The 22,447-nt window shown below is 38.6% G+C and overlaps 1 protein-coding gene across 1 annotated transcript in view; it reads right to left on the minus strand.

Annotated features, from left to right (window-relative positions):
* Positions 1-836: 836 nt before the first annotated feature.
* The window catches only part of PTDSS2 (phosphatidylserine synthase 2), a 38,004-nt gene continuing 16,393 nt past the window's right edge, over positions 837-22,447 (minus strand). Inside the window, exons 4-12 of the mRNA XM_079971445.1 lie at positions 20,302-20,369; positions 17,925-18,059; positions 16,456-16,506; positions 15,194-15,307; positions 14,272-14,390; positions 12,106-12,220; positions 10,804-10,949; positions 3,912-4,097; positions 837-3,116 (exon numbers count right to left, since the gene is read on the minus strand). Coding sequence (XP_079827571.1) covers positions 2,972-3,116; positions 3,912-4,097; positions 10,804-10,949; positions 12,106-12,220; positions 14,272-14,390; positions 15,194-15,307; positions 16,456-16,506; positions 17,925-18,059; positions 20,302-20,369 — 1,079 coding nt within the window. The 3' untranslated portion in view covers positions 837-2,971. The remainder of the gene's footprint in view (positions 3,117-3,911; positions 4,098-10,803; positions 10,950-12,105; positions 12,221-14,271; positions 14,391-15,193; positions 15,308-16,455; positions 16,507-17,924; positions 18,060-20,301; positions 20,370-22,447) is intronic.

The following is a 22,447-nucleotide window of genomic DNA, read 5'->3' on the forward strand; positions in this document are numbered from 1 at the left end:
TATTTACCAGAACCTGGCCACGTGTTCAGTACCTCTGTACTGATGCAAAAGCAGCTATAAGGATTATAGCTATAGACAGATGGCACTCATACACCTTTGCTTACGCAAGTGTCTAAATTAAAATATATGGTAGGTAATATTAGTAACAAGACAGCTGCAGTTCATTCTGTACTCCTTGACACCTATTTTACATTATGGCATTGCAACACAAGCTCCTGGTGAACCCTTAATTCTGGAAGACAGAATACTGGGAGAAAGCATCACTACACTTCCACAGCCAGAGGTCAGATTTCAGAAACTCAGAAGAAGGGGTCAATAACTGGTTTTCTCAACCTCACAGATGATGAAATTGATATTCCAGCAAGGAGAGAACTGGCAGTGAGCCTCTTGTGTAATGTTAGCACTACAGCCATATCTCTAGGCTAACTATCTTGCAAGTGTGACAAATGTAGTCTGAAGAAAAATCTGAAAGCTCTTTTCGTGCTTAATGAAAGTCTACATGAATCAGCTTCTCCTTGTCTATTGGCCCCCCAGCTTTATGAACAAGAAATGTGATTTGACCTGTAACCATTTTGTTTTACTTCCACAGGAAATTCAAGATATTCCTGAATAATTTGGTGCAATACAGATCCATGTTCCCTTAAAACCAACAGGACCTAGGTGTGCCTATTTAAACCTTGGGCAAGTTAAGAGAATGTTCCTAATTATCTACTTTTAGTGTAGCCACATTAATAACTCTTCAATTAGTTAGGCTTTTCCATCACTCTTAGAAAATCACAGCTATGTAGTCAATGAGAACCCACTCCCCTCCAAAACAAAATTTGTAACTCAGGACACACCAGCAAACAACCTTTTATTACATCTGTTCAGTTATCCAGACTATAACCGTAAGACTCAATATTTCAATGAACATAAAGATCAGTACAAAAGTAATGTTTTAAGAGGAGGTCAACTTCAATCCCCCCCCCCTTATACCTCAAATTTTACACAATTGGTTCCTCAAAAAACAAAACAAAGTTAAAATTCCTTTCACGTTCTCCCCATTGCACTTGTTACCACCAGAATACATGGAGGACACTACAATACAAAATTACAAGGGGGCAGAGTTTACTAGTACAAAAACAGACATGGACTATATGCCTATGCAAGCCTTGAAAAACTAGGGCCACATTAGCACAGGTACACTGGTACTACCTCTAGTCAGTTCACAAAACAGGTACAAAATTAACCTGAACAACTTCAAAAACCTACTGCTTCCATGTGGGGAGAGGCTTGTTTTTATGTACCAGCTCACCTCAGCATCTGCTCTTTTAAGATGTCTGTTAATGCCTAGTTATAGCCATAGTATTTCTTATTACTGAACAGCTGAAAAATCCTAATTATAAACATCACCCATTCAGTGACTTAACAGCAGTAAATCTCGCACAAATCAAGAAATAAGCTTCATATGATCTTCCTCATTCTGATCATCATGAAACAGAGTTCCTTCAGTCATTTTATATGCTAAAAAAATTACTTCATTTGCTGAGTTTTCTAAGATTCATTTATATGGAAATATTTTTTTAAATTTTGCCCTGCTGAAAGTGTCTATTGTTTAAGAAGAGAACATTAGTGTCATTGTAGAAACAAGGCAAAGGCAGACTTGTTTTCCCATTCAAGTATTGACATGAAATGAAGCCAAGGTCTGTGCATTGTGCTTTAACCCGCAGCATTTTTGAGATTTTATTGGGGGAGGGGATGGGAGAGAGGGAGGGGAGGGCTAACATTTTAACTTATATTCACTTCAAAGCAAATTTCCAGAAGTTTCAACAGATTTAAGACAGTGTTATTTTGTTAATATTAATTTAGTGTTACATTTAAGGAGAAAATTCACACAACCGTTTTAGGAATGTGAAACCCGTTCCTATGACAACTCTAATTGTAGAGAATATATTTGTAACATAAACTCCCATTTGTTCAATGGAGTTTTAGGAGGCAAATGATAAATAAGACAGCCAGAGTTCTTGGACTGGATGCTCTCATGAGCAGTAGCCTTTTAGCATATAGTGGCTGACTGTGCACACTGCAGTTGCCTCGATATAACTCCACCTTACCTAGTGCAGCTTAAACTCTAGAAGTAACAAGACAGTTCTGGATGATCATATGACATGCTCTGCCATGTGCAATTGGGGGGGGGTGGTCCTAAGACTCAAGGCAAGAGCAGAAACCAGCTCAGTGGTAGAAAAATAAGGCAAAGAACACACGGCTTTGGTGGATTAAATATTTTTCACGTTCATTATAGCCTTCACTTGCTCTATTTAGCTAACAGACAGGAAAGTTAAACTTTCTGGCCTAAGACCAGGATAAATATGAACTGAAGAGGTATTTGGTATCAAGAGGATGCAGTATAAAACTAGCAGGCTGTTTCAAGGTAATGCACCTTTGCTTTGAGACATAGGCAACTAGATCCAGGACCCCCAAGAGCTGTTTGCAATAGTATATTGTGCAAAGTTATGCAGTTTGTTCTTGAGCTTCAATTGCATCTCTCCATTTATTTTGTTGATATTGTATTAATAGTTGAATGAAAATGAATGGATGAGGAGGACATATTAGTACCACAGTCCAAGGTAGTTGCAGTGGAAAATACCAAACTGTTTTTCACAGTGCACATATTTATTCCATAAAATGTGTTCCTGACACCCCACAAACAGCCATGGTTTTCCAGAACTGAGGCTACTAAGATTCCCTTTGCACCTGTTTAATCCTCCATTTTGTAAGATGACAGACATTTATAACACACTTAGGTGGAGTTCCCCTTTTGGGGGAAGCATTGCTTCTAGCGTTAGTTGTAAACACCTTCCTCAAGAGAGATTAGGTGGCACCTTTTCCAATAAGATTCTCATTCATGAGACAACATCAAAACTTACAAAAGTAGGGAGGGTTAAACTTGCAAGAAAAATAACTCTCTCAGTCCTTAATTCATTACTCAAGTTCAAAGTTCTTTCTCTCTGAGTTTATTCCCACTGTGCTCATCTGCCAGTACAGGATGTCCATCACCATTGCTTAAACAATTGTCCTTCCCATATTTATGTTCTTGTTTTTGCCTTCTTATCTCTTTATACCGTAAGGTGATATTTCTAGAAATAAAACAAACACATTTTAGAAAAATATCAGAGAGAAAAAAGAGAAACACCATAAATTTAGAAAAAAGCTCAGTCCTTTTGTTGCTTCGTTTCATTTCCCTCAATGAGGCAATTATATGACCAAACTCAGAGTTTGGCTATAGCTAAACATTAAGCATTTCCTAGTTCTAAACTGATAATTCTACAGCAACTACAGTAGCCGTGTAAATACTCAGGATTTGGAGAATATCCTTCCCACCCCACACACAAATTTGTTCCCCCCCACTTCTTTATAAACTCCATCAATTCCAACTGTCCAGCTACTAAAAGACAAGGAGCAAGTTGCCACTATCAATTCAGTTCCTCCATTGTGCAAGCAGCTGCTCCCATTTTCTCCCCCAGATTTAGAGCTGAAGAGTGGAATTCAATGTTGCACAATTACAACCATTCCATCAGCACATGCATTTCTGTCTGCCAGACACAACAAAATCTCCAGTCTTCCCCCCTGTACATTGTTCTGGGGGACTCTCCTGACATATACATGGCCCCCCCACCTTTTTGGTAGAGATGCGTAGGGAGAGAAGAGTGGGGGCACTGGCTTCCACTATCTCAACTGTTTAGTTGATTCTGGCCCAGTGGCTTTAAGCAAAGTGGCAGGAGCAGGAATTAGCCTGCAACAATGGAGAAAGGGAGAAAATGCATGCAGTGAGCCAGTTCCAGTGTATGCCCAGACTAGCACTGTCGATAAGACGCCTGGTGGATCAGACCATGAGACCACCTAGTCCAGTCAGGAATTCAACCCTTGCTTACCGAATAAAGAAGCGCCACACTGTCCAAATAAGCACAAGTGTGACTCCAAGAATCCAGCACTGAGTAATGTAGAAAGGAAGTGATAATGTCAGGGTGTAGGGATCATATTTTACCACAATAAGGAACTCTGTAGCTGTGATAGCAGCAACCAGCCATGCTTGCTGACCCAACTTCTTATAGAACTTTCTGCAATAATAAAACAGCATTAGTGCATAGGTATACATTCAAAATGGTATTTCTAAAACAAAAACAGAATAGGCACTTCTCTGATAACAAGACCATATTACATACAATACTATATAATAGCTTTGTTCTTCAGCAATTAAAAAAAAAGGAAGATACAGTTTAATTGAACAACTGCTCTTCTAATTTCTACCACTGAAGGTTGAAAAAAATATATAGCAATTTTGTGTGGCTTAACAGTTGACAAGCAAATAATCTAGTGTGCAATTTCCCCTTATTTACAAAGCAGAACTTTATTGTTCAGTAACATGACAGAGCAAATGAACTTTGAAGTGACAAGCTCTAACAAAATAAGCTCCAGCAAAATTCTTCAAGGGGCATGCCCAAGTTATCTGTTTCTACAGTGGGAAATAAAAAGTCACATCCCGTATTTGTTGCCTTAAAACAAACACTTCCTGGAAAAATCTACACAATGAAACTTTTAAACAGTAGCCACTGCTATAGCAAGAAAAGTTAATCCTTATTGCCCTTATTCTATCTACTAGCATTAAAATGTTGCCCAATGGGTGTGTGTGGACATTTCCCTCCTGCAAACAATTGTTTCAGACAGGGCACAATTTTCCAAATCTGACCTGTCCTCTGATTCTCCAAACTAAGTATTTCCTCCAGTCCTGGAAGAGTGGAGTGGGACAATTTATTTTCACAGCCCCAACTCTGCAGCTGTGTTTAACACAGAGAAGTGGCAGTTCTCTACAGTGCTGTCTTCCCTCCTCTTAAATCCAGATATTGGTGGAGATACACCAGAAGTGTATTGCTCTCTTCTTTCTCTACACCGGAACCACCTTCAGCAGGATGGGAAGGAGCACTGTTCTGTTTTTCCTACCCTAAGCTGAAGTCTCTGTTGATGATGGCTAGGTCAGCCAGTCAGGGTTGCTGGCAACACTATATATTTTCTCTGTTGGAATGAACACCATTCATTTATATGGAGGAAAGTGAAAACATACACAAAGCAATGCCAGTGAGGTTGGGTGGACCCTGTGTCCCTGGTGATCCCAGAATCAAGCATGAGAGACAGAGGTTTTTTGACTTCTCAGCTGTTCCAGATTGTAAAGTATTTGCTTTGTTCCACAGAACTTCGTGGAAGCTGATGAACCGACAATGACATATGGCTTTTGTTGTGTTCAGTTTCTTGGTCACACAGGGCATTAGGAAATAGCTTCAACATATATATTAGGTGTTTCAAAATATCTATATAGCCATGAACACAGTCTGCAAAAAAGGAATTCAGCAATCTTTTCAAAATCTTTCAATTCTCAACTGCCTCTTAAAATATTGCCTACCAATACAGGATTTCCAAAGTGATTATGATTTACTATTGAAGAACAATCACAAATAAAACAGACTGGATTGACAATTTTTCAGGAAAAGCTGGTTTTCATAGGACAGTGGTGAACAAGTTTTCAACCAGGGAAATGGAGCAAGGACACTGCAGTGTATCAGCATTCAGATAGTACTGGAAGGATAGAACACATGTTTTCAAAATTTTGAGAATATCCACTGAAAATTGAGAAACAGGGTCTCCCATAGCTATCTCATATCTCAATAAGAAGGACTGCGGATACAAATGATACAAATCTAGTTGGTATTCCAGACAACACTTGGGAGATTTTTCTACCCTAAATCAACAGTGCATGCTCATGTCCATTTCTAGAGAGTGGAAAAAGAAATATGCCATATGTTCTATCACTAAGCCATGCTTTGCACATATAAGGACCCAGATTCAATCCCTGGTATCTCCCGATGAAAGATCTCAGCTATTATCGCTGAGAAAAACCTCTACATGAGATCTTTCTGCTAGGCAAATGAGGCAACACCAAATTAGCTGGTTCAGTAGACTGTGTTACTATAAGGCCCTTACCTATGTGCTTGCAGTCAGCTATGACATAGAGCTGGAAGGCACTAAAAAGCCCTTCAAGAGGTCCCACCTTGAACAAGAATACTGTAAAGCAAGATTGTCATCTACAGATTGGCTCTCTACTGGTCAGCCCCCTAGATTCCAAACTACAATGTGTTGTAAGCAATGTCAGGGCAACAAATTAGACTGGTCTGAAGATTGCAAAGGAGATAACTCCAAAAAGTCTGAGATCAGTAAGCCACTGTAGGCAAGGGGGGGGGGGACCAAGAATAGTGTGACCAGGTAGAACCCATATGGGAGAAAACCCACCCATTTAGTCTTAAAAAAACGAAATACTATTCAGGACAAGTCCATACCACTCACATCTAGTCTTGGTGTGCAATGCAGCAGAGGGGCAAAGAACTCCCAAGTCTCTGCAGCCTCTAACAAACTGTAATTTGACTATTTCTCAAATACCTGAATAAAGTATCTTACCACAAATAGAAATGGGTCTCAATTCAAATGTGGTGATGCCCTGTGTTCCTATTTAGCACGTGTTTTTATATTGTGAACTGCCCTAAGACGTGCGGGTATAGGGTGGTATACAAATTTAATTAAGTAATTAATTATAATAATAGGACTTTTTGTACTCCCACTGTTGTTAGGTTTCACCTTATCATCCTGATTTGTCTTCAGTTCACTTCATGCTTTTAATATCAAGGATCGTAAACCATGTGTGATCTTAGTCCTGAATCAGGTAGGGAAACGTCTATGGTCCGAACCTTTCTCCACAAAACTTGTCAGGAACCCCAATGGATACTTCCAAGAGATAAGACCAACCAAAACTCCACCACTGGTATACCTGCTTCCATCAGCTAGCTATCTAGGACTAACACACCCACCACTGACATCAAATTGCTTTGATTCCATATCATCTTGACCTTATTCTTTGAAAATAACATTAACAGTGCATTATTTATATAATCCAGAGGGAATGACACGAACACTTTCCTCCCATCTTCCCAATCCAGTTTTCCATGTTTTTCAAAACACAGCACCACAAACTGCAAAGTGAAATTTAATCATGGTAGCCATAGGTAAGTGCATGGCAGAACTGGGGGAAGAGATGAAGAGCAACATGATAGTGAAAAGGAACTAAAAGGCTATTTAAGATTGAAGGGGTGGTGATGATCATGTCAACATAGTCTGCCTGAAAAAAGAAAGGTACTGAAGAGCAACAATATGAGTGATTGGGGCTTTCAATTTCCTGCTCTACTATTGGGAAAAGATCTATATTTACAGAGAACTGGGCCGGGGGGGGGGGGGAGTGCTGCCTTCTGTTGAAGTTTGGCTGTTGAATCTCATTCCAACAACTTTTTTTCAGTGTAGAGGGCAAATCAAACTCTCTCTATATGAACTTTAACCAGGCCTTGGGCTGATTAACATGTCCTTTTAAATGTGTTTGTGGCAGGGATGTTACTGGTTTATTTTTGTTTTATTCTGTATTTTGCATTCTCATTTTGTATTTTTATGTTGTGAGCTGCTCTGTGATCTCCAGATGAAGGGTGTATACAAATTTAATAAATAATCAACAGCAACACCTGGCCAAAGTGTACTCAAGATGAGATCCTTAAAAATCCCAGTTGTTCACTTGATCCATATTGGAGACTTCAGGTTATTCTGTTCTGTGATGGACTGTAGCTTGTCATTAACTTTCCTTCTTCATTTTTCAAGATTGTTCTGGACTGACTAGAGTACCACTCTAATACAACATGATGAAAATACTTTACTAAATTCAGGTTAATAGTCCCCTACATCTCTCTCCATGTATTTGACAAGCTGATTGTGGAGGCAGAGCAGCAGAAGCTACTCTTCTCCATCTCCTACAAAGCATGCAATCAATAAGGAAGCCACTAAGAAGCAGTAACAGTGGAAAGTTTCCTGCCTTACAGACAATGTGCTGTTGAAAGGCGAGATTTATTCAACCAAACTTGAATTCAGTGACAAAGAATTGTATCTATTTACAAAGAGCTGCCTTTGAGAGCTGTATTGAACGTCAGTGCTATTGTTCATATTTCACAGAATTATTTTACTGTCAGGACAATTAAAACAGTCTACGCACTGATGCTTATTTGGTGTGCTGAGGATGGACTCCACCGCAAGACAGCTTAGCTATGCCAAAGACTGTTAAAATAATCAAACTTAAAACCAATCCGAAGTCCTAAATTTTTTCTGATATGTTCAGAGAAGCAAAAATGAGTGACTCAGCTGGTTTCAGATGATTATTTTCTTTCAAAAATCAACAGGGATAAAAAAGAAGCATGGGACCTTTAAGGAGACGTTTGACCACCATAACCAAGAACGGCCAGCCATTTTGAAAGAGGTACACGTGGTAAAGATTTTCAAAGAGAAATCAGGGATTCAAGACAAGTATCTTGCCATTTAAAAATTTCCCAGAAAGTTCAAATGTCCAAAGTGACTTGGCATTTTGTCAGCGAAGAAATCCTCAGGCTCTAAGTCAAGCCTCCTCAGTTGTTAAGTGGCCATGCCATCTTACTGCTCACAGTATATGGTTGGCTTTGTGGATACAGTCCAGTAGATCAATACAACATTTTGCTTTAAGTACACCTGTTTGTTGCCACCTTCACAGGGGCTGTGCTTACAGTTGTGAGGCATCTAGAACCTCCTCCCAGAAGCAGATTCACAAATAGGGAGCTGTTCCAGCATGTTGTTCTTTCTGAAGTTTCACGGGCCCCATATGTCTTGTTGATGGTGGCCCCTCCAAGGAAGAAAAGATAGGCTGTTGCTGGCTGCAATAGGAGCTTCCTTCCCACATTGAAAGGAGTTTTAAAGCCCTCCCCCCTGCCATGAACCAAGCACCCATTATTGGGAGGGAGGCAGCCTAGGTAGTTTTGCCCACCTGAGTAAGAAACGAAAGAAGAAAGCTGCAGGCAACTGTCCCGCTAACTGAAGAAAGTAAGAAAAAAATGCAAAAAACTCTTTAGGGGAAGGCAAAACATATTTGCCAAGAATATATGAAGTAGAAAGGCCTCAGAACAAAAAGACTCTTATGTACGCAGCGTCAGTAAAACAAAAGAAAAACTGATTACAAAGCTGATTACTCTGTCATCTGGCACATGTGTAGTTAGCCATTAGAAAGGCAGGGATAAGAGCCTTCACTTCTGTCTTGAATTCAAGAAGTTTCCCCACATTTAGGCCTATACACTCCCAAATCTTTTGCTGCAGATGGAAAAAAGACTGATAATGACTGATAAAAATCACATTTGCAAATGAATGTTAAGTTTATAGACTCTTAAATGAGCAGCTTTCCTTCTGCATGACAGTAGCATCACACACAGTAAAATCTGGGATGTTTTGCAGGAAATGGTTCCTCTGAAAAAATATTATTATTTAGGAGTTGCTTGATAAATCATTCTGACTTCCTCATAAAATGATGTAGAAGGTATCAGAAAAGAAGGAAAAGGCTAAGATTTTTCAGAGAATTATATACGTTGTGTTTGAAAAGATGCCTTTTAGGGAGGAAAAAAAGCAGTTATAGAGACCGTTCTTTTGCTTCCAACATTCTCATCTGCAGAAAATGTGAGAGTGGGGAAATTCTTCTTAACTTCATATGGATCTGGAACATCAGCAGAACTAGGATGTGCTATCACTTTAGCAATAAGAAAAGCAAGTAGTAGAATATTGTTCATCTATAACTCATGATTGCTTTCTTTGCTGCATGTAGCCATCAATTTCTGCATCTTGAATTAGCAAAGAATGGCAACACAGTGAATGAGGCACTGGTGACTTATGATGCTCCCCTGTTCCAATGTTATGCCATGTAGTTGAACAGAGGGCAGAAGAACAAGAGACAAGATGTTTTTTCAACTCAAACACAAGGACTAGAAGATGGGCCGGGGTGCTGAGGAGAGGAGCTCACTAATGAGAAACGGAGGCCTCTTCTTACCTTAAAGCAGGAAGTACATCCCAAATCAGTAGGTCCAACACCAGGGGGCAGGGAATGGCCTGTCACTGCTGAATGTCCTGAAATCCGACTAAGTAATCAGGTAGGGCCCTTCTTCCCAGTTCTAGGAGTCAAAGACTTGCAAGTGAAACTGATCTTCATAAAGTATTGGAACCCTAAATTCTGAACACAGACACTTTTTGTGTTGGTCAGTGAAGAAACAATAAGCTTAAGTAGTGGGATCAGCCAGTTTGTTCCATCACCACTAAGCCAAAACCAAACTCAACCTGAGGGATCTGGGTCCTACTGTTTGCTAAACAAGGAAGCAGAAGGAACAAGCTCTAATCAGGCAGGTGTTTAGTGCATGCACTGCCATGCGAGGGCAGACACTTATAAAATTCTAAAGATGTATAGGACGTGAAAGAGATCTGTTGGAAAATCTCAAGGAACAAGATTTAAGAAGGGTCTTATAGCTAGACCCTCCAGACACAGCTATTTCCTTCAATCATTCAGTCCCTTAGAAAAGGCCATTCAAAGTGCTGTTCTATGCAAAAGCTAACTGTGCCCAAGCTAATATGAATCATGAGCATATTTTCAGGTTGTTGTGTGGTAACGTTTGAGGACAGCACACAGCAAAGTGACATTTTGCAATCCAAAGCATATAACTGGCAAACAATGATATATTTCGTGTCTGAAAACAAAAAACTGCAACTCTTCTCAAGGCTATAGATGTTTTAGCAGCAGCAGCAGACTGATCCATCCATTGCCCTAATATTTTTGCCACTAAAAGGCAGCAATTCTCACAAATTCTAAAATTAAGCAAATAAGCATGAATAAGAGTAACCACTTACGGATCATCCATGAAGTCATAGATCTCTCTCATGGCTACACCTCCCACATTCACATAAAAGACAAGCCGCAGCAGGACCAGATAGTGTTCTGGAGGCATCCATAAGACGAATTTCAAGTAAAAAGTGTTCAACTCTGCTAATAAAAACTGACAGACATGTGCCATTCAATCACTTAATTTCAGGTGGTTTCCAATTATTAATATCTAAAACATGCTGTAAATCCTTAATAGGAATTTGAATATACTTGCAGTACCTTGCAAGAATGATATTCCTCACCCAGAGGTAATAAGGAGGTATTTTCTCTTACTTCAGAATCAGAGAACCACACAGGTGGCCATCTTTCTGTTTTTAGCTATACAGTGGTACCTCAGGCTACATATGCTTCAGGTTACATAATCTGCTAACCCAGAAATAGTGCTTCAGGTTGAGAACAGAAATCATGCTCTGACGGCGCAGCAGCAGCAGGAGGCCCCATTAGCTAAAGTGGTGCTTCAGGTTAAGAACAGTTTCAGGTTAAGTACGGACCTCCGGAACGAATTAAGTTCTTAACCCGAGGTACCACTGTACAACAGTGGAACAATGGGGAAGCATGTTCTTGGCTTCCCTGCACAGGTATTAACAGGGAACTTAATAATTTTTTACCCCACTTCTGTCACACTCAAAGACCTAGTTTCACTCAATGTTAAGCCAAACATTGAACAGGTTCCCCAAGAGAACACTACAACCAATACGCTACTCTAGTCCTGGTGCTTCTGTGGGCTGTGATAGCTTGGCTTAATGTTATGCCCAATTCCAAGTTTGTGGTTTATCCCACTCCAGACAAACAATGACTTGTAGCCAGGCTCTGTTCTACGGCTTACAGCTTGAGGTTTGTCTGCAGCAAGATAAACCATAAGCCCAGGTTCAGATGCAATATTAAACCAAAGCATGGCTTAGCTCACAGCATCAGGACCAGAAGAGGTTGCAATCTTTTCTCCAGAAACCCACACATTTGCTCATTAATGTTAAACCATGGTTTAGGCTTAGTGTTACACACTAATTGGGCCAAAATGGCTTATAATAAATGAAATAGCAATCCCTGCTATAAATTAGCACGCTCTGCACAGTTTATAGATACTTGTAGATGCTATGGGTACATGCATGCTGCTAGAGAAACCCTACCCTTCACTATGTCAGACTCAATGAGTCTTTTTCTGACATGGGGAGAATTTGAGAACTCCATCTTTGTAATGTTAAAAAGCAAGAAGAATTCTAAACACTTATGTCAGTTTGGTGCAGCTACAATAAAGTATTGGTCCTTACTATAAAAATAATACCACAGACTGCTAGCCATCTGCGAAGACTGGATGCTGGCTTCCACTCAAATTTAACCCAGCTGTATGGTGTGAATTGGAAGGCAATTCTCTTCATTTTTCCTCTGAGGGAGAAAATCACAAGTATCTCATGGAAAGTGTTGCATTAACCATGTCACAAGTTACTAAATTACGATTTTTATTTCACTATCTATTAAAATACCCAAAACTCTGTTCCATAGTCAGTACTGCAGAGCTCAATGATGCTGGGAATAAATTTGGTGGATTTGTTAACTTTGTTTAGATATTAGACCTTGAGCTAAGCCACAAAGGTTTGAATAAATTGCTTATTAAGTTATACAAAATCAACTTACTTTGCTTCAAATATCAGTGAATTTTTGCTCATATTTCATTATTACTGTCTTACTCCCTATACTGCGATAATCATACTAATCAATAATTAGTATGGATTTGTTTGGAAGTGAACATGATTTGAGCTTGGCTATCCCTCTAGTTAAAACTGGATTCATTATTTAAATGGTTAATTGTCAATACACATTTATATAGACCATTTGAGAAAAAGTGGTAAATATCCTAAATTAAGAGATTTCACATACGGCTCCTAGACAATTTTTCTTTACAGAAAGCAATTTGGCCATAGTTCTCTTCTACAATATGGTCTTTATTTGTCCAGTCTAACTATGGTTTGTTTGAATGTATGACTCCATGGGCTTGGAGTCCTGCAGCTTAACCAAGGGCTTTTTCTTTGGCTACAAACCACAGTGCAAAGGCACTGTTTGCTGTTGGCTTATGAACCATGGTTTGCCTTAACTATGATTTGACATTATGTTTGAACCAAACAGCTTTGCTTAACCATGGATTGTTTGGCATCCTACTCCAGATGCATATCAAGCTATAAAGGCATGAGTCAAGAAGTCTGGAAAACAAACCAAGCTTTAGAGAAACAATCCATTACAGTGGTACCTCGGGTTACATACGCTTCAGGTTACAGACTCCGCTAACCCAGAAATAGTGCTTCAGGTTAAGAACTTTGCTTCAGGATGAGGACAGAAATCTTGCTCCGGCAGCGCAGCGGCAGCTGGAAGCCCCATTAGCTAAAGTGGTGCTTCAGGTTAAGAACAGTTAAGTACGGACCTCCGAAACGAATTAAGTACTTAACCCGAGGTACCACTGTACTTGTTTGCACGGCTGAGGGATGGATGACTCAAGGTTTCTTGAACTACAAACGATTAAGACTAAGCCATAGCTTAGTGTTTTGTGTGAATGAAGCCAATCACGCAAGAAGCTATTCTCCTGTCTTTAAAGACTGATGCTATAAGAAAAAAGAAGACCTAGAACTAAAGGAACTTGATACCTGGGAACATTACTGCCTAAAACAGTGTTTCCCAACCTTGGGCCTCCAGCTGTTTTTGAACTACAATTCCCATCATCCCTGACCACTGGTCTTGCTAGCTAGGGATGATGGGAATTGTAGGCCAAAAACATCTGGAGGCCCAAGGTTGGGAAACACTGGCCTAAAACACACTTCTTTAAAGACTAATGCAATGAATAAACATATCAGAAATATGAATGATGCATAAGAAACGTTTGGTTTTACACTGGTAATTAGCAAACCATAGTTGGTTATTGGTGGTCAGCTTTGACTTACTCAACTTTGCATTTTGAGAAATATTTACAGAAGCTAGAGAGCAACAATTTCATTCATGGGAAATATGGTTCATATCATGGTTACTTTTTATAGCTTTAGTAGTAAAAATGACAAAAAGCACCTTACTGCCTCTTCCTCATCTCCTGTAGAAGCCAGCTGGCCTAATCTATCACCTTCCAGAAAGTCAAATATTTATGTCACATAAATTCATATTTCTAATATTATTATTTTTAATTCTTTTTTGAAAAGGTTGTAGTCACTAGCCATTTAGCTATTGTTATATGTTCACATTTGTTGTATATTGGATATTGACTGTTAGTCACCTTAAGACTCTTTCTGAGCAACGCCTCTCTTTGAAATGCAATAAATAATTTACTCTAGATTAGTCCTAGTCTGCATCAGAATGAAATGACTATAACAACCCAAATGAAAATAAATAGGTTACATTAACATACATAGAATTAAAAGTTATTTCATTTAGGTATGAAATTTTATCATTTAACGTACTTGTATGTCGGAATGTTCCAAAGTCCTTGCCATGAATACGTTTTCAAAGAAAGCCACCCCAACGTCTTCATTCCACAATAAATGCCAAGTCCATTGCATACTACTACATCCATAATCCACTTAAAAAGAAAAGAAAAACTAACTTAAACCACCACTACAAATTCTATGGCATAGCATTAGCAGTAGTGTGGATTCACAAGCATATACTTTACATTTGCTTTCTATTAAATTAGGTTTTCAACAAAATTTTGCACAATTCTGATATGTATTTGTATGCTACAAATTATTTCAAATGATTGTTGTATAACCTAAAGTGGACAAGAAATGACATTTCTCAAGCGGTGGTTAGTAAACAATAGAGGTAAATGCTTTTGCTCTCATGTGGCTAAGTCTTAACTATGGATTTAGTAAAGCAAGCCAAATTCTAAGCTATGCTTACCAAGCTGGTTAGTTCTGCTATACTATAGTTAAGACCAACCATATTTTAGGGTTCAAAGTAATTTTAATCTGCAGCTACCCAAAAATTGAAACAAAAGCTTCCGATTCCCTCCTCACAGCTGCAGTGGAGATGGGGGTTGCAAGTATGAGGTTGTCCTAGGTTAATTCCTCTTGCACATTCCTCATTGCTATGTCCAAACACAGGAAATATATTTATTGGGAAGAGTCCATAAACTACCATAAGTCTTTTTCATGCATGCCATATAGCAGACATTTAATTAGCATACACAAAAAGGTAATTCATAGAGACAATATTACAGTTTAGAACTACTTGGATTTCAGATAGCAAGGATTAAAAAAAGGAAAAAAAAGAAACACCCCCATCCACCTAATGCTACTCACATTAGTAACTAAAGCACCTAAAGTAGATTCTTGGCATAGTAATTTGAACCATTAGCATATTTCTTTAGAGAACAGTACTCACATGGTCCCACCAACATTCACTGAAATTTGGGAGCTGATGTTCCAGACTGTACTCCAGAAATTCAAACATTACACTGATAATCATGCACATCCACCAATCACGAATCATTAATGTCTGAAACGGTTTAAAAAATGAAAAGGAAAGTTAATCCTACAGATTATTCAAAATCTTGAGTTACTAAATAAAGGAACAAGTATTATATAGTGTGCTCTACAAAGGGTTCAGAATAGTCTGAGTTAAATATAGTGGGGAAAGCTTGCAGCCATAGCGGATAACAGTATAGTAGGCTGCACACCAGATTTCTGTGCTCCTTTGAAGATCAGCAGTTCCAGACAAGTGGATCAGAAGACCATATAACCATGAGCAGCACAGACTGGTAAACATATTTTCAAGCAGAAGACAGAACTATTATTTAAGTTTTCAGGCATTTTTCAAAAACCTGGGGTGACTCTCAAGGGTGTTTCCATTTTGATCTGAAAGTACTATTCATGTTTATCCTGCAGGGACAAACTCTGCATCAACTACCCAATATTCTAGTTTTAATCAAAAAGAGCAGAAAAGATTACCAAACTAGCCACTTGCATGTACCTGTAAGTCACAGAGCAGATGGAGCAGAAGGTTTAACAAGCTACTCAACTGAAAGAAGTTGCCAATGGGTGGCTGAGCTGCTTTAATTTTGAGATTAAATATTGAGCAGCACAATCAGCATTTTACCTGGAAGAGAAATGCTAAATATCCATGACAACTATATAAAAATACAGATGTTGTTGCACTGTCCTAATGGAGCACTATTATGATGATGCAGCAACATGAGAACATCATGCAAAATTCCATGTTAAGCAAGTGTTTCCCCATAGTTGCAATTAAGTCATTAATCTGTAAGTTCTGAAGTCAACTGTTGACAATAGGTGATATCCAAGAAAATCATATTCTGAGTAATCTCAGTGAAATCAGTGGTTGCTTATGTCCATTGATTTCAACAGGTCTACTCCAGACAACTAAATATGTTGCTGTTAACATGCAGAGGTTTAGAGGTTTATGTATCAAAATGTGAGGACACAAAATGTAAAAAGATTCCTAGCCTTGAAGGAAATTAATGACCCAGTGTAGTAAGAAATAGTTGAAGTTGAACAAACGCAGTTAAAACTTTTTCACAGATGAGTGCCTGACATAATTGATTTTGCACACTGGTAACATTGAAGGAGAAGCAGTCAAGCTGCAAATGCTAACAATAGCTGAACACAAAAAGGACCGATTCTCACCTTTATATACCAGCCAAGGAAATGAGCAGGAACAAATCCATCTAGTTTGTCCTTTAATTCAAGCAGAAAAACTGGGTTACACAGATTAGACCCGTTTATAAGGTAACTAGTTCACTGATTACTAGGTTGTAGTTTGGAGTATTTTCCATAAAGTTTATCAGATATTTTAGATACACACTTACTGTCAATTTTAACAAGGCAATACTTTTATTGCTTACGTCTAAAATGCAAATATTCATCCAGGATGGCAACAACGCTAACCCAAAATAAATTTTAATCCATTGTTTTAATTGCATTTTTGGGAAATCTAATTCTTTTCCTCCCAAATTTTTGTAACATTTCAATTTTGACAGAATAGTGCCTTGTATCTTAGATCAGAGGTTTTCAAATTTTCTACCCCACCTACTTGAGATGGCTGAAAATTGAAGCCAGTCAGTTTCAAAACAGTGGTGCAGAGGCAAAGCCATTCACAAAATGGCAGAATTTGGCATAATCAGCTGGCAACGGATTACATTTTCTACTGATAGCTAAGCCCTCTTAGGAAATGTACGATTTCTTTGCCACAATGTTTTCCTTGTGGCAAGGAGCACCATAGCAAGCTAAGTACAGACATTTGCAGTGGAGGTATTGTGATAGCCTCTACATTTTAAGCAGAATTTGCTGATCCAGAGGCTTTTGTCTATTTCCTTTCTCACTGCCACGTGCCTCCTAAAATCAGACAAGATTTCTGAACCCCAGAACACAATTATCACTTGACTTGGATAGTAGCCTATTCTTTTTCTATAGTCTTAAGTCTGAGCAGGTAAAATATTCTAGCTTTGAAATGCTAAGGCAGATTTGTACTTTAACAGCGACAGAGAAAGGGTATAATTTTACATCCGTACACTTTGAATTGCAAAGAGCAATTAAATAATTTAACCCCACTTCTAAAGTGCATAGTTATGTTACAGGCAAACGGATAGCACTATCTGGTAAATAGAAGGGTCAGCTGGTAGTTATAAGCAGCATGTGTATATTTTGTACAACAACAACAGAATTTCATGCATAGAATTGCTGAATCCCAAATATAGATCTGTGAAATTTTGCTTATTTTACACAGTTTGTTTTGCTTCTAACTAGCCATGGAGAGGGGGCAAGCTATACAGGCTTAATCTTCAACCCACTGATACCTGAAAACAATGCTCAACAACTTCTATGACCAGGCACTGCATACTCACATTTTATCATACCAGCTAAAAATGCTGAAAGCTTGGTTTTGTGTGGGTTTTTTGTTTGTTTTTTAAAGTAAAGCCCGAGATTCTCAGGAATCTGAATTCTGCACTTGTATGGAATTACAGAATACACATTAGTGGTTATGAGGCAGGTGATGTATTGCCATTAAGCACAAATACCAAATGATACATCATACAAACACAAATTTTTAGATCAGCTTCAGTGCTAAATCAGATATTTCAGTTTCAGTCTCTTACCCAAATATTGTGAAAGGGATCTGTCCCATTGTCTGGATCATATATAAGGCAATTTCCACCATAATCTCTTTCTGGTAAGGGGACTCCTAAATTTGGATCAATGAATTTCATAAACTGTCTTCCATCATGTACAGTCTAAAGAATTAAGCACATCTATTAGTAAGAAATAGTTAAAACAAGTTCTAATGTGACAAAATATTGTACTGTTCTTGAATAGTAATTTTAACATTTTCTAAGATGGCAACACAGGTAGAAGAGTCAAGCACATTTGGTTTCATTACCTTAAATAAGAGATTGGATAAAGCCCTGTGTCCATTCACTGCTTAAAGAGTATAGGTTAATAACCTACACAAGACAATACTAAAGACAGATAAAAGCCCCCTCAATGTATTCTTTTCAGTACCTTCTACAAATATTGCTTAGACAAGCCTACCCAGGTGCTTAGCAATGCTGATGTGAATTTTAATCTGTTTTAGTACTTTTAACTTTTTGTATGTTTTAACATATTGTAATGTTTTCTTCATTTAATGGTTTTTTCTTTTTGTAATGGTTTTTTACAATCAAGCGGTGTATAAACTTTATAAATAAAATAAAATTACTGCAGCACTCTCCTAAGTGTACTCTGCACTCCACCTCAATTGTGGCACCCATAGAACATGCTTCATTAACAACGAGCACCTCTGCATCCTGAACGACAGAAGCAAACTACCTGAGATCCTTCGGCATTTGAAGTGAAAGTGAAATCTTCTCTCAAATAACTGGCACGTGGCTACAGGAGACTAGAACTAAGAGTGTAAGAGCAACACATATGAACATTATTCAGTCCAATAGGCCACCTGTTAACAAAAGGCTGCTTTACGGAAGTTGTGCTTATGGTTCTCACCCTTGAAAGTAAAGCCTCCATTTTGAAAGAGAGAAAAACAGCTTGGCTCAGGCAGTTCCCTTTCTTTTTTTGGAAAGGGTGAATAGATCCACACCTAGAAATAATTGCTTTGACTCAAAACAGATGGGCAGGTACATGGCCACAACAAAGCTGGTAGTATTTAAGCCCCATGGTTGTGAGACACCTGACAGGAAAACAGTATCTGAGCCTGCCTGGAACCTCTGGAGCTGTTCAGAGTGGGGAGGGGCACAGAAGCAGACCTAGATTATTATGGCATTTCTGCAGGGAATAGGCTCAACTGGGAACACTGAAATCAAGAATAAGAATTTTCACAACCTATGGAATGACCAAGAAGTGCTTTCTTGGTTTACTTGCAAATGAAACAGTAGCTAAAATACTCTCCCAGTGTTCTGAGAGCTAGTCCCCATGTAGCATAAGGTGCTGTGATAAGCTTAACAGTTCTCAGGAAATCCCATGCAAGATAGGAGACTGCTACCCAAACACTTTTGCCAAGAACTACCTACCTAGCCAGAGGGAAAAGTCCTAACAGAAGCTTCCTTAGCTTTTGTTTACATGGATGTGTGAAAGAAACAGAGTGTGGAGGCAATAATCCCCTTGCCTTGAGAAGAGTAGATACCTCCTCTTCTGACAGCTATCAGTAACATTCTGCACAGGTACATTCTCTTATATTAGACTGTAGGGATGCCATATAGCTCTGTATAGTTAAAGCGATGGTTTTCCCAGGAGTGATGTATGGAAGTGAGAGCTGGCCCATTAGAAGGCTGATCGCCGAAGGATTGATGCTTTTGAATTATGGTGCTGGAGGAGACTCTTGAGAGTCCTATGGACTGCAAGAAGATCAAACCTATCCATTCTGAAGGAAACCAGCCCTGAGTGCTCACTAGAAGGACAGATCCTGAAGCTGAGGCGCCAATACTCTGGCCACCTCATGAGAAGAGAAGACTCCCTGGAAAAAACCCTGATGTTGGGAAAGATTGAGGGCACAAGGAGAAGGGGATGACAGAGGATGAGATGGTTGGACTGTGTTCTCAAAGCTACGAACATGAGTTTGACCAAACTGCGGGAGGCAGTAGAAAATAGGAGTGCCTGGAGTGCTCTGGTCCATGGGGTCACGAAGAATCAGACATGACTAAACGACTAAACAACAACAAGGGATGCCATGAAGAATTAAATTATACAAATTGTATTATGGGAGGGTTCATAAGGCAAAGCACATGCTTTATAGGCAGAAGGTGCCTGATTAAAATCCTGATGGGTCCAGTAAAAAGTAGGTCCCTGGAGAACTGCAACCAGTCAAGAGTAAATAATACTGAACTAGATGGATCTGGTCTGGTATAAAGAGAGCTTTCTATGTTGGCACGCTTCCTTTTAAAGAAAACTTCCCATTTTATTGTTCATGTTTGTTACCTTTTACAAAACTTCTTTAAAAATCCCCAATAAACTGCGTAAAAGATGCAATTTTTAAATTCTTACCTGAAAAAGTATGAAGATGAGGAAAAGCTCATACACTACACTGACACACAGCCAAAACCTCCAGTAAGCTAAAAGAACAAGCAAGAAAATCAGAACATACACATAAATGGGTATCTTTAGTGCAGAATGTATTTCAAATTATGGAGTGATTATGCCTTCAACACAACACTAAACAAGATTTGAAATGTGCTGCTAGGAACCCACATTTTTTCAATTATCCACATTTATTTATAATCAAGGATTGTTTTTGCACAACATAATCTTGTTCTATTCCTTTGAGACAAGGTTCACATACATATTTAATAGCTACCTACCAGTGTCATATTTAGGAAGACAAGATGACCTTTCAAAATCTGATGTCTGATAATACCCTTGCTAAACAAGTTCTCTCTTTGTTCCGCCCATAGTTGATGAAAATGGTCCCAAAATTAAGGAACATAAGGCTAGATGGACATAGCTCAGATTTTCCACTCTGGCAAAAAATATCAGTTCTGATTTTATTATGATAGTTTTAGATATTCCATTTAAGTATCTCGTGAATGAACAACCAGCATAGGCAATGTTCCTCAGACACACCTCGAATTATAAACATTTACTAAGCTTTCTTCAAAGTGTATCACAGCATTGCTATTTTTAACTACTCCTGTTTTGGCAACTTAATTATGAGACTTCCACAAATAACACTCTGTAATGCACTTGTTAAAACTAGGATATGGTTAAGTATAGTTCAAATGCCCCCACACAGGCCCCTGCTGTGAAAAGGTCCACATTTGCCTCACAGATGAAAGCCCTAATTTACAGGGTCATTTTTCTGTCAGGAATGCTAGGAACTGTAGTCCCAGGATGGTGGGGAAGGAAGAATGAAAGGGACAGTTCCAGCCCTAGTCCCCTGCTAGGAACAGGAACACTCATCACTGTCTCACCCAAATAAGGTTTGTAGTTTTGTAGTGCCTATGCGTGTTCTGTTCTGTGGCTGCTCACAAGGAGCATTTGAAAAGATCAAGCTCCATTCAGGGCAACCATAGGAATGCTCATGCATCCCTAATTAGCACTCATTTCTCTTCAGTGACAGATCACTCATTTATTCTTTTATTCTAGCACTCTCATTAACAGCCTTATGTCTTCTTCACTACTCAAGTTCAGACGACAGACTAGCTGAAATGTCCTTTCTCTAATAGCTTTGTTGCTCTGTAGAAAGCAGATTGTTTTATGCTTTCCAAGCAGTTTTGGAAATCATTTTATGTAATTGCAGAGATGTGTGCAATGTTTGAAAATAATGCTTAACTCAGGAGGGTGTGTGTGAAAATTGGCCACTTATTCCTTTTGAACCATTTTCAGATGATCCACCCACTCAATATTACAAAAGCATCTCCATTCTATCAAGTTGCCTTTTTCTTCTCACGTATATGATAGAAAAGGTAACATTTCTAACAGTGAAGGTCAGCACTGAGTTACAATTTCTAAATTGTTTTTCATTATGTTTTGCTTCAAAACCAGTACTATGAGTGTTTAAAACACTCAGTTTGTTGACAAGTGACTCACAGAATCACATTATGTGACAAAGACTGCAATTCTGAACATGCCTGCCAGGGAATAAACCCACTGACCAAAGTAGGCCTGATTTGAGAGTTGACAAGCATAAGATTGCACTGTAAGGTCTGCATACTCATCCTCCTTCAACAAACAAAGAAAGAAAATTAACATTAATTTGAAAATGAGGATACTTAACAGTATCAGTCATTTGTTAGATATACAGAAAAATCTATGGGTCCACCCTCTGCACAACTGTAGGAATGTTGTTTTAAAAAATTGGGGAGGGGGTAAGTGAATATGAAATAATACAATATTGAATACAATAAGCATGCTTTGGAAATTCACAAAACAACAGATACACAGAAATGAATGCATTTTGGTTATTCCCTTCCAATTCTACAATTCTATGAATCTCTAGATACTGAATGCATTGGCATGGAAAATGGACAGAATATCCTCAACAGACCAGAAGAAAATCCAGGACTTTAAGATACTCAATAAAATTACACAATATAAACTATTACGAAAAGGAATAATCAACAATAGAAATACTTCAAAAACATTTGATTCTTTTTATTTCTTATTGGAATTGGCATTATACAAGGGAATCTGT

This window comes from Podarcis cretensis, assembly GCF_951804945.1.
Source record: "Podarcis cretensis genome assembly, chromosome: 1".
Classification (NCBI taxonomy): Eukaryota; Metazoa; Chordata; class Lepidosauria; order Squamata; family Lacertidae; genus Podarcis; species Podarcis cretensis.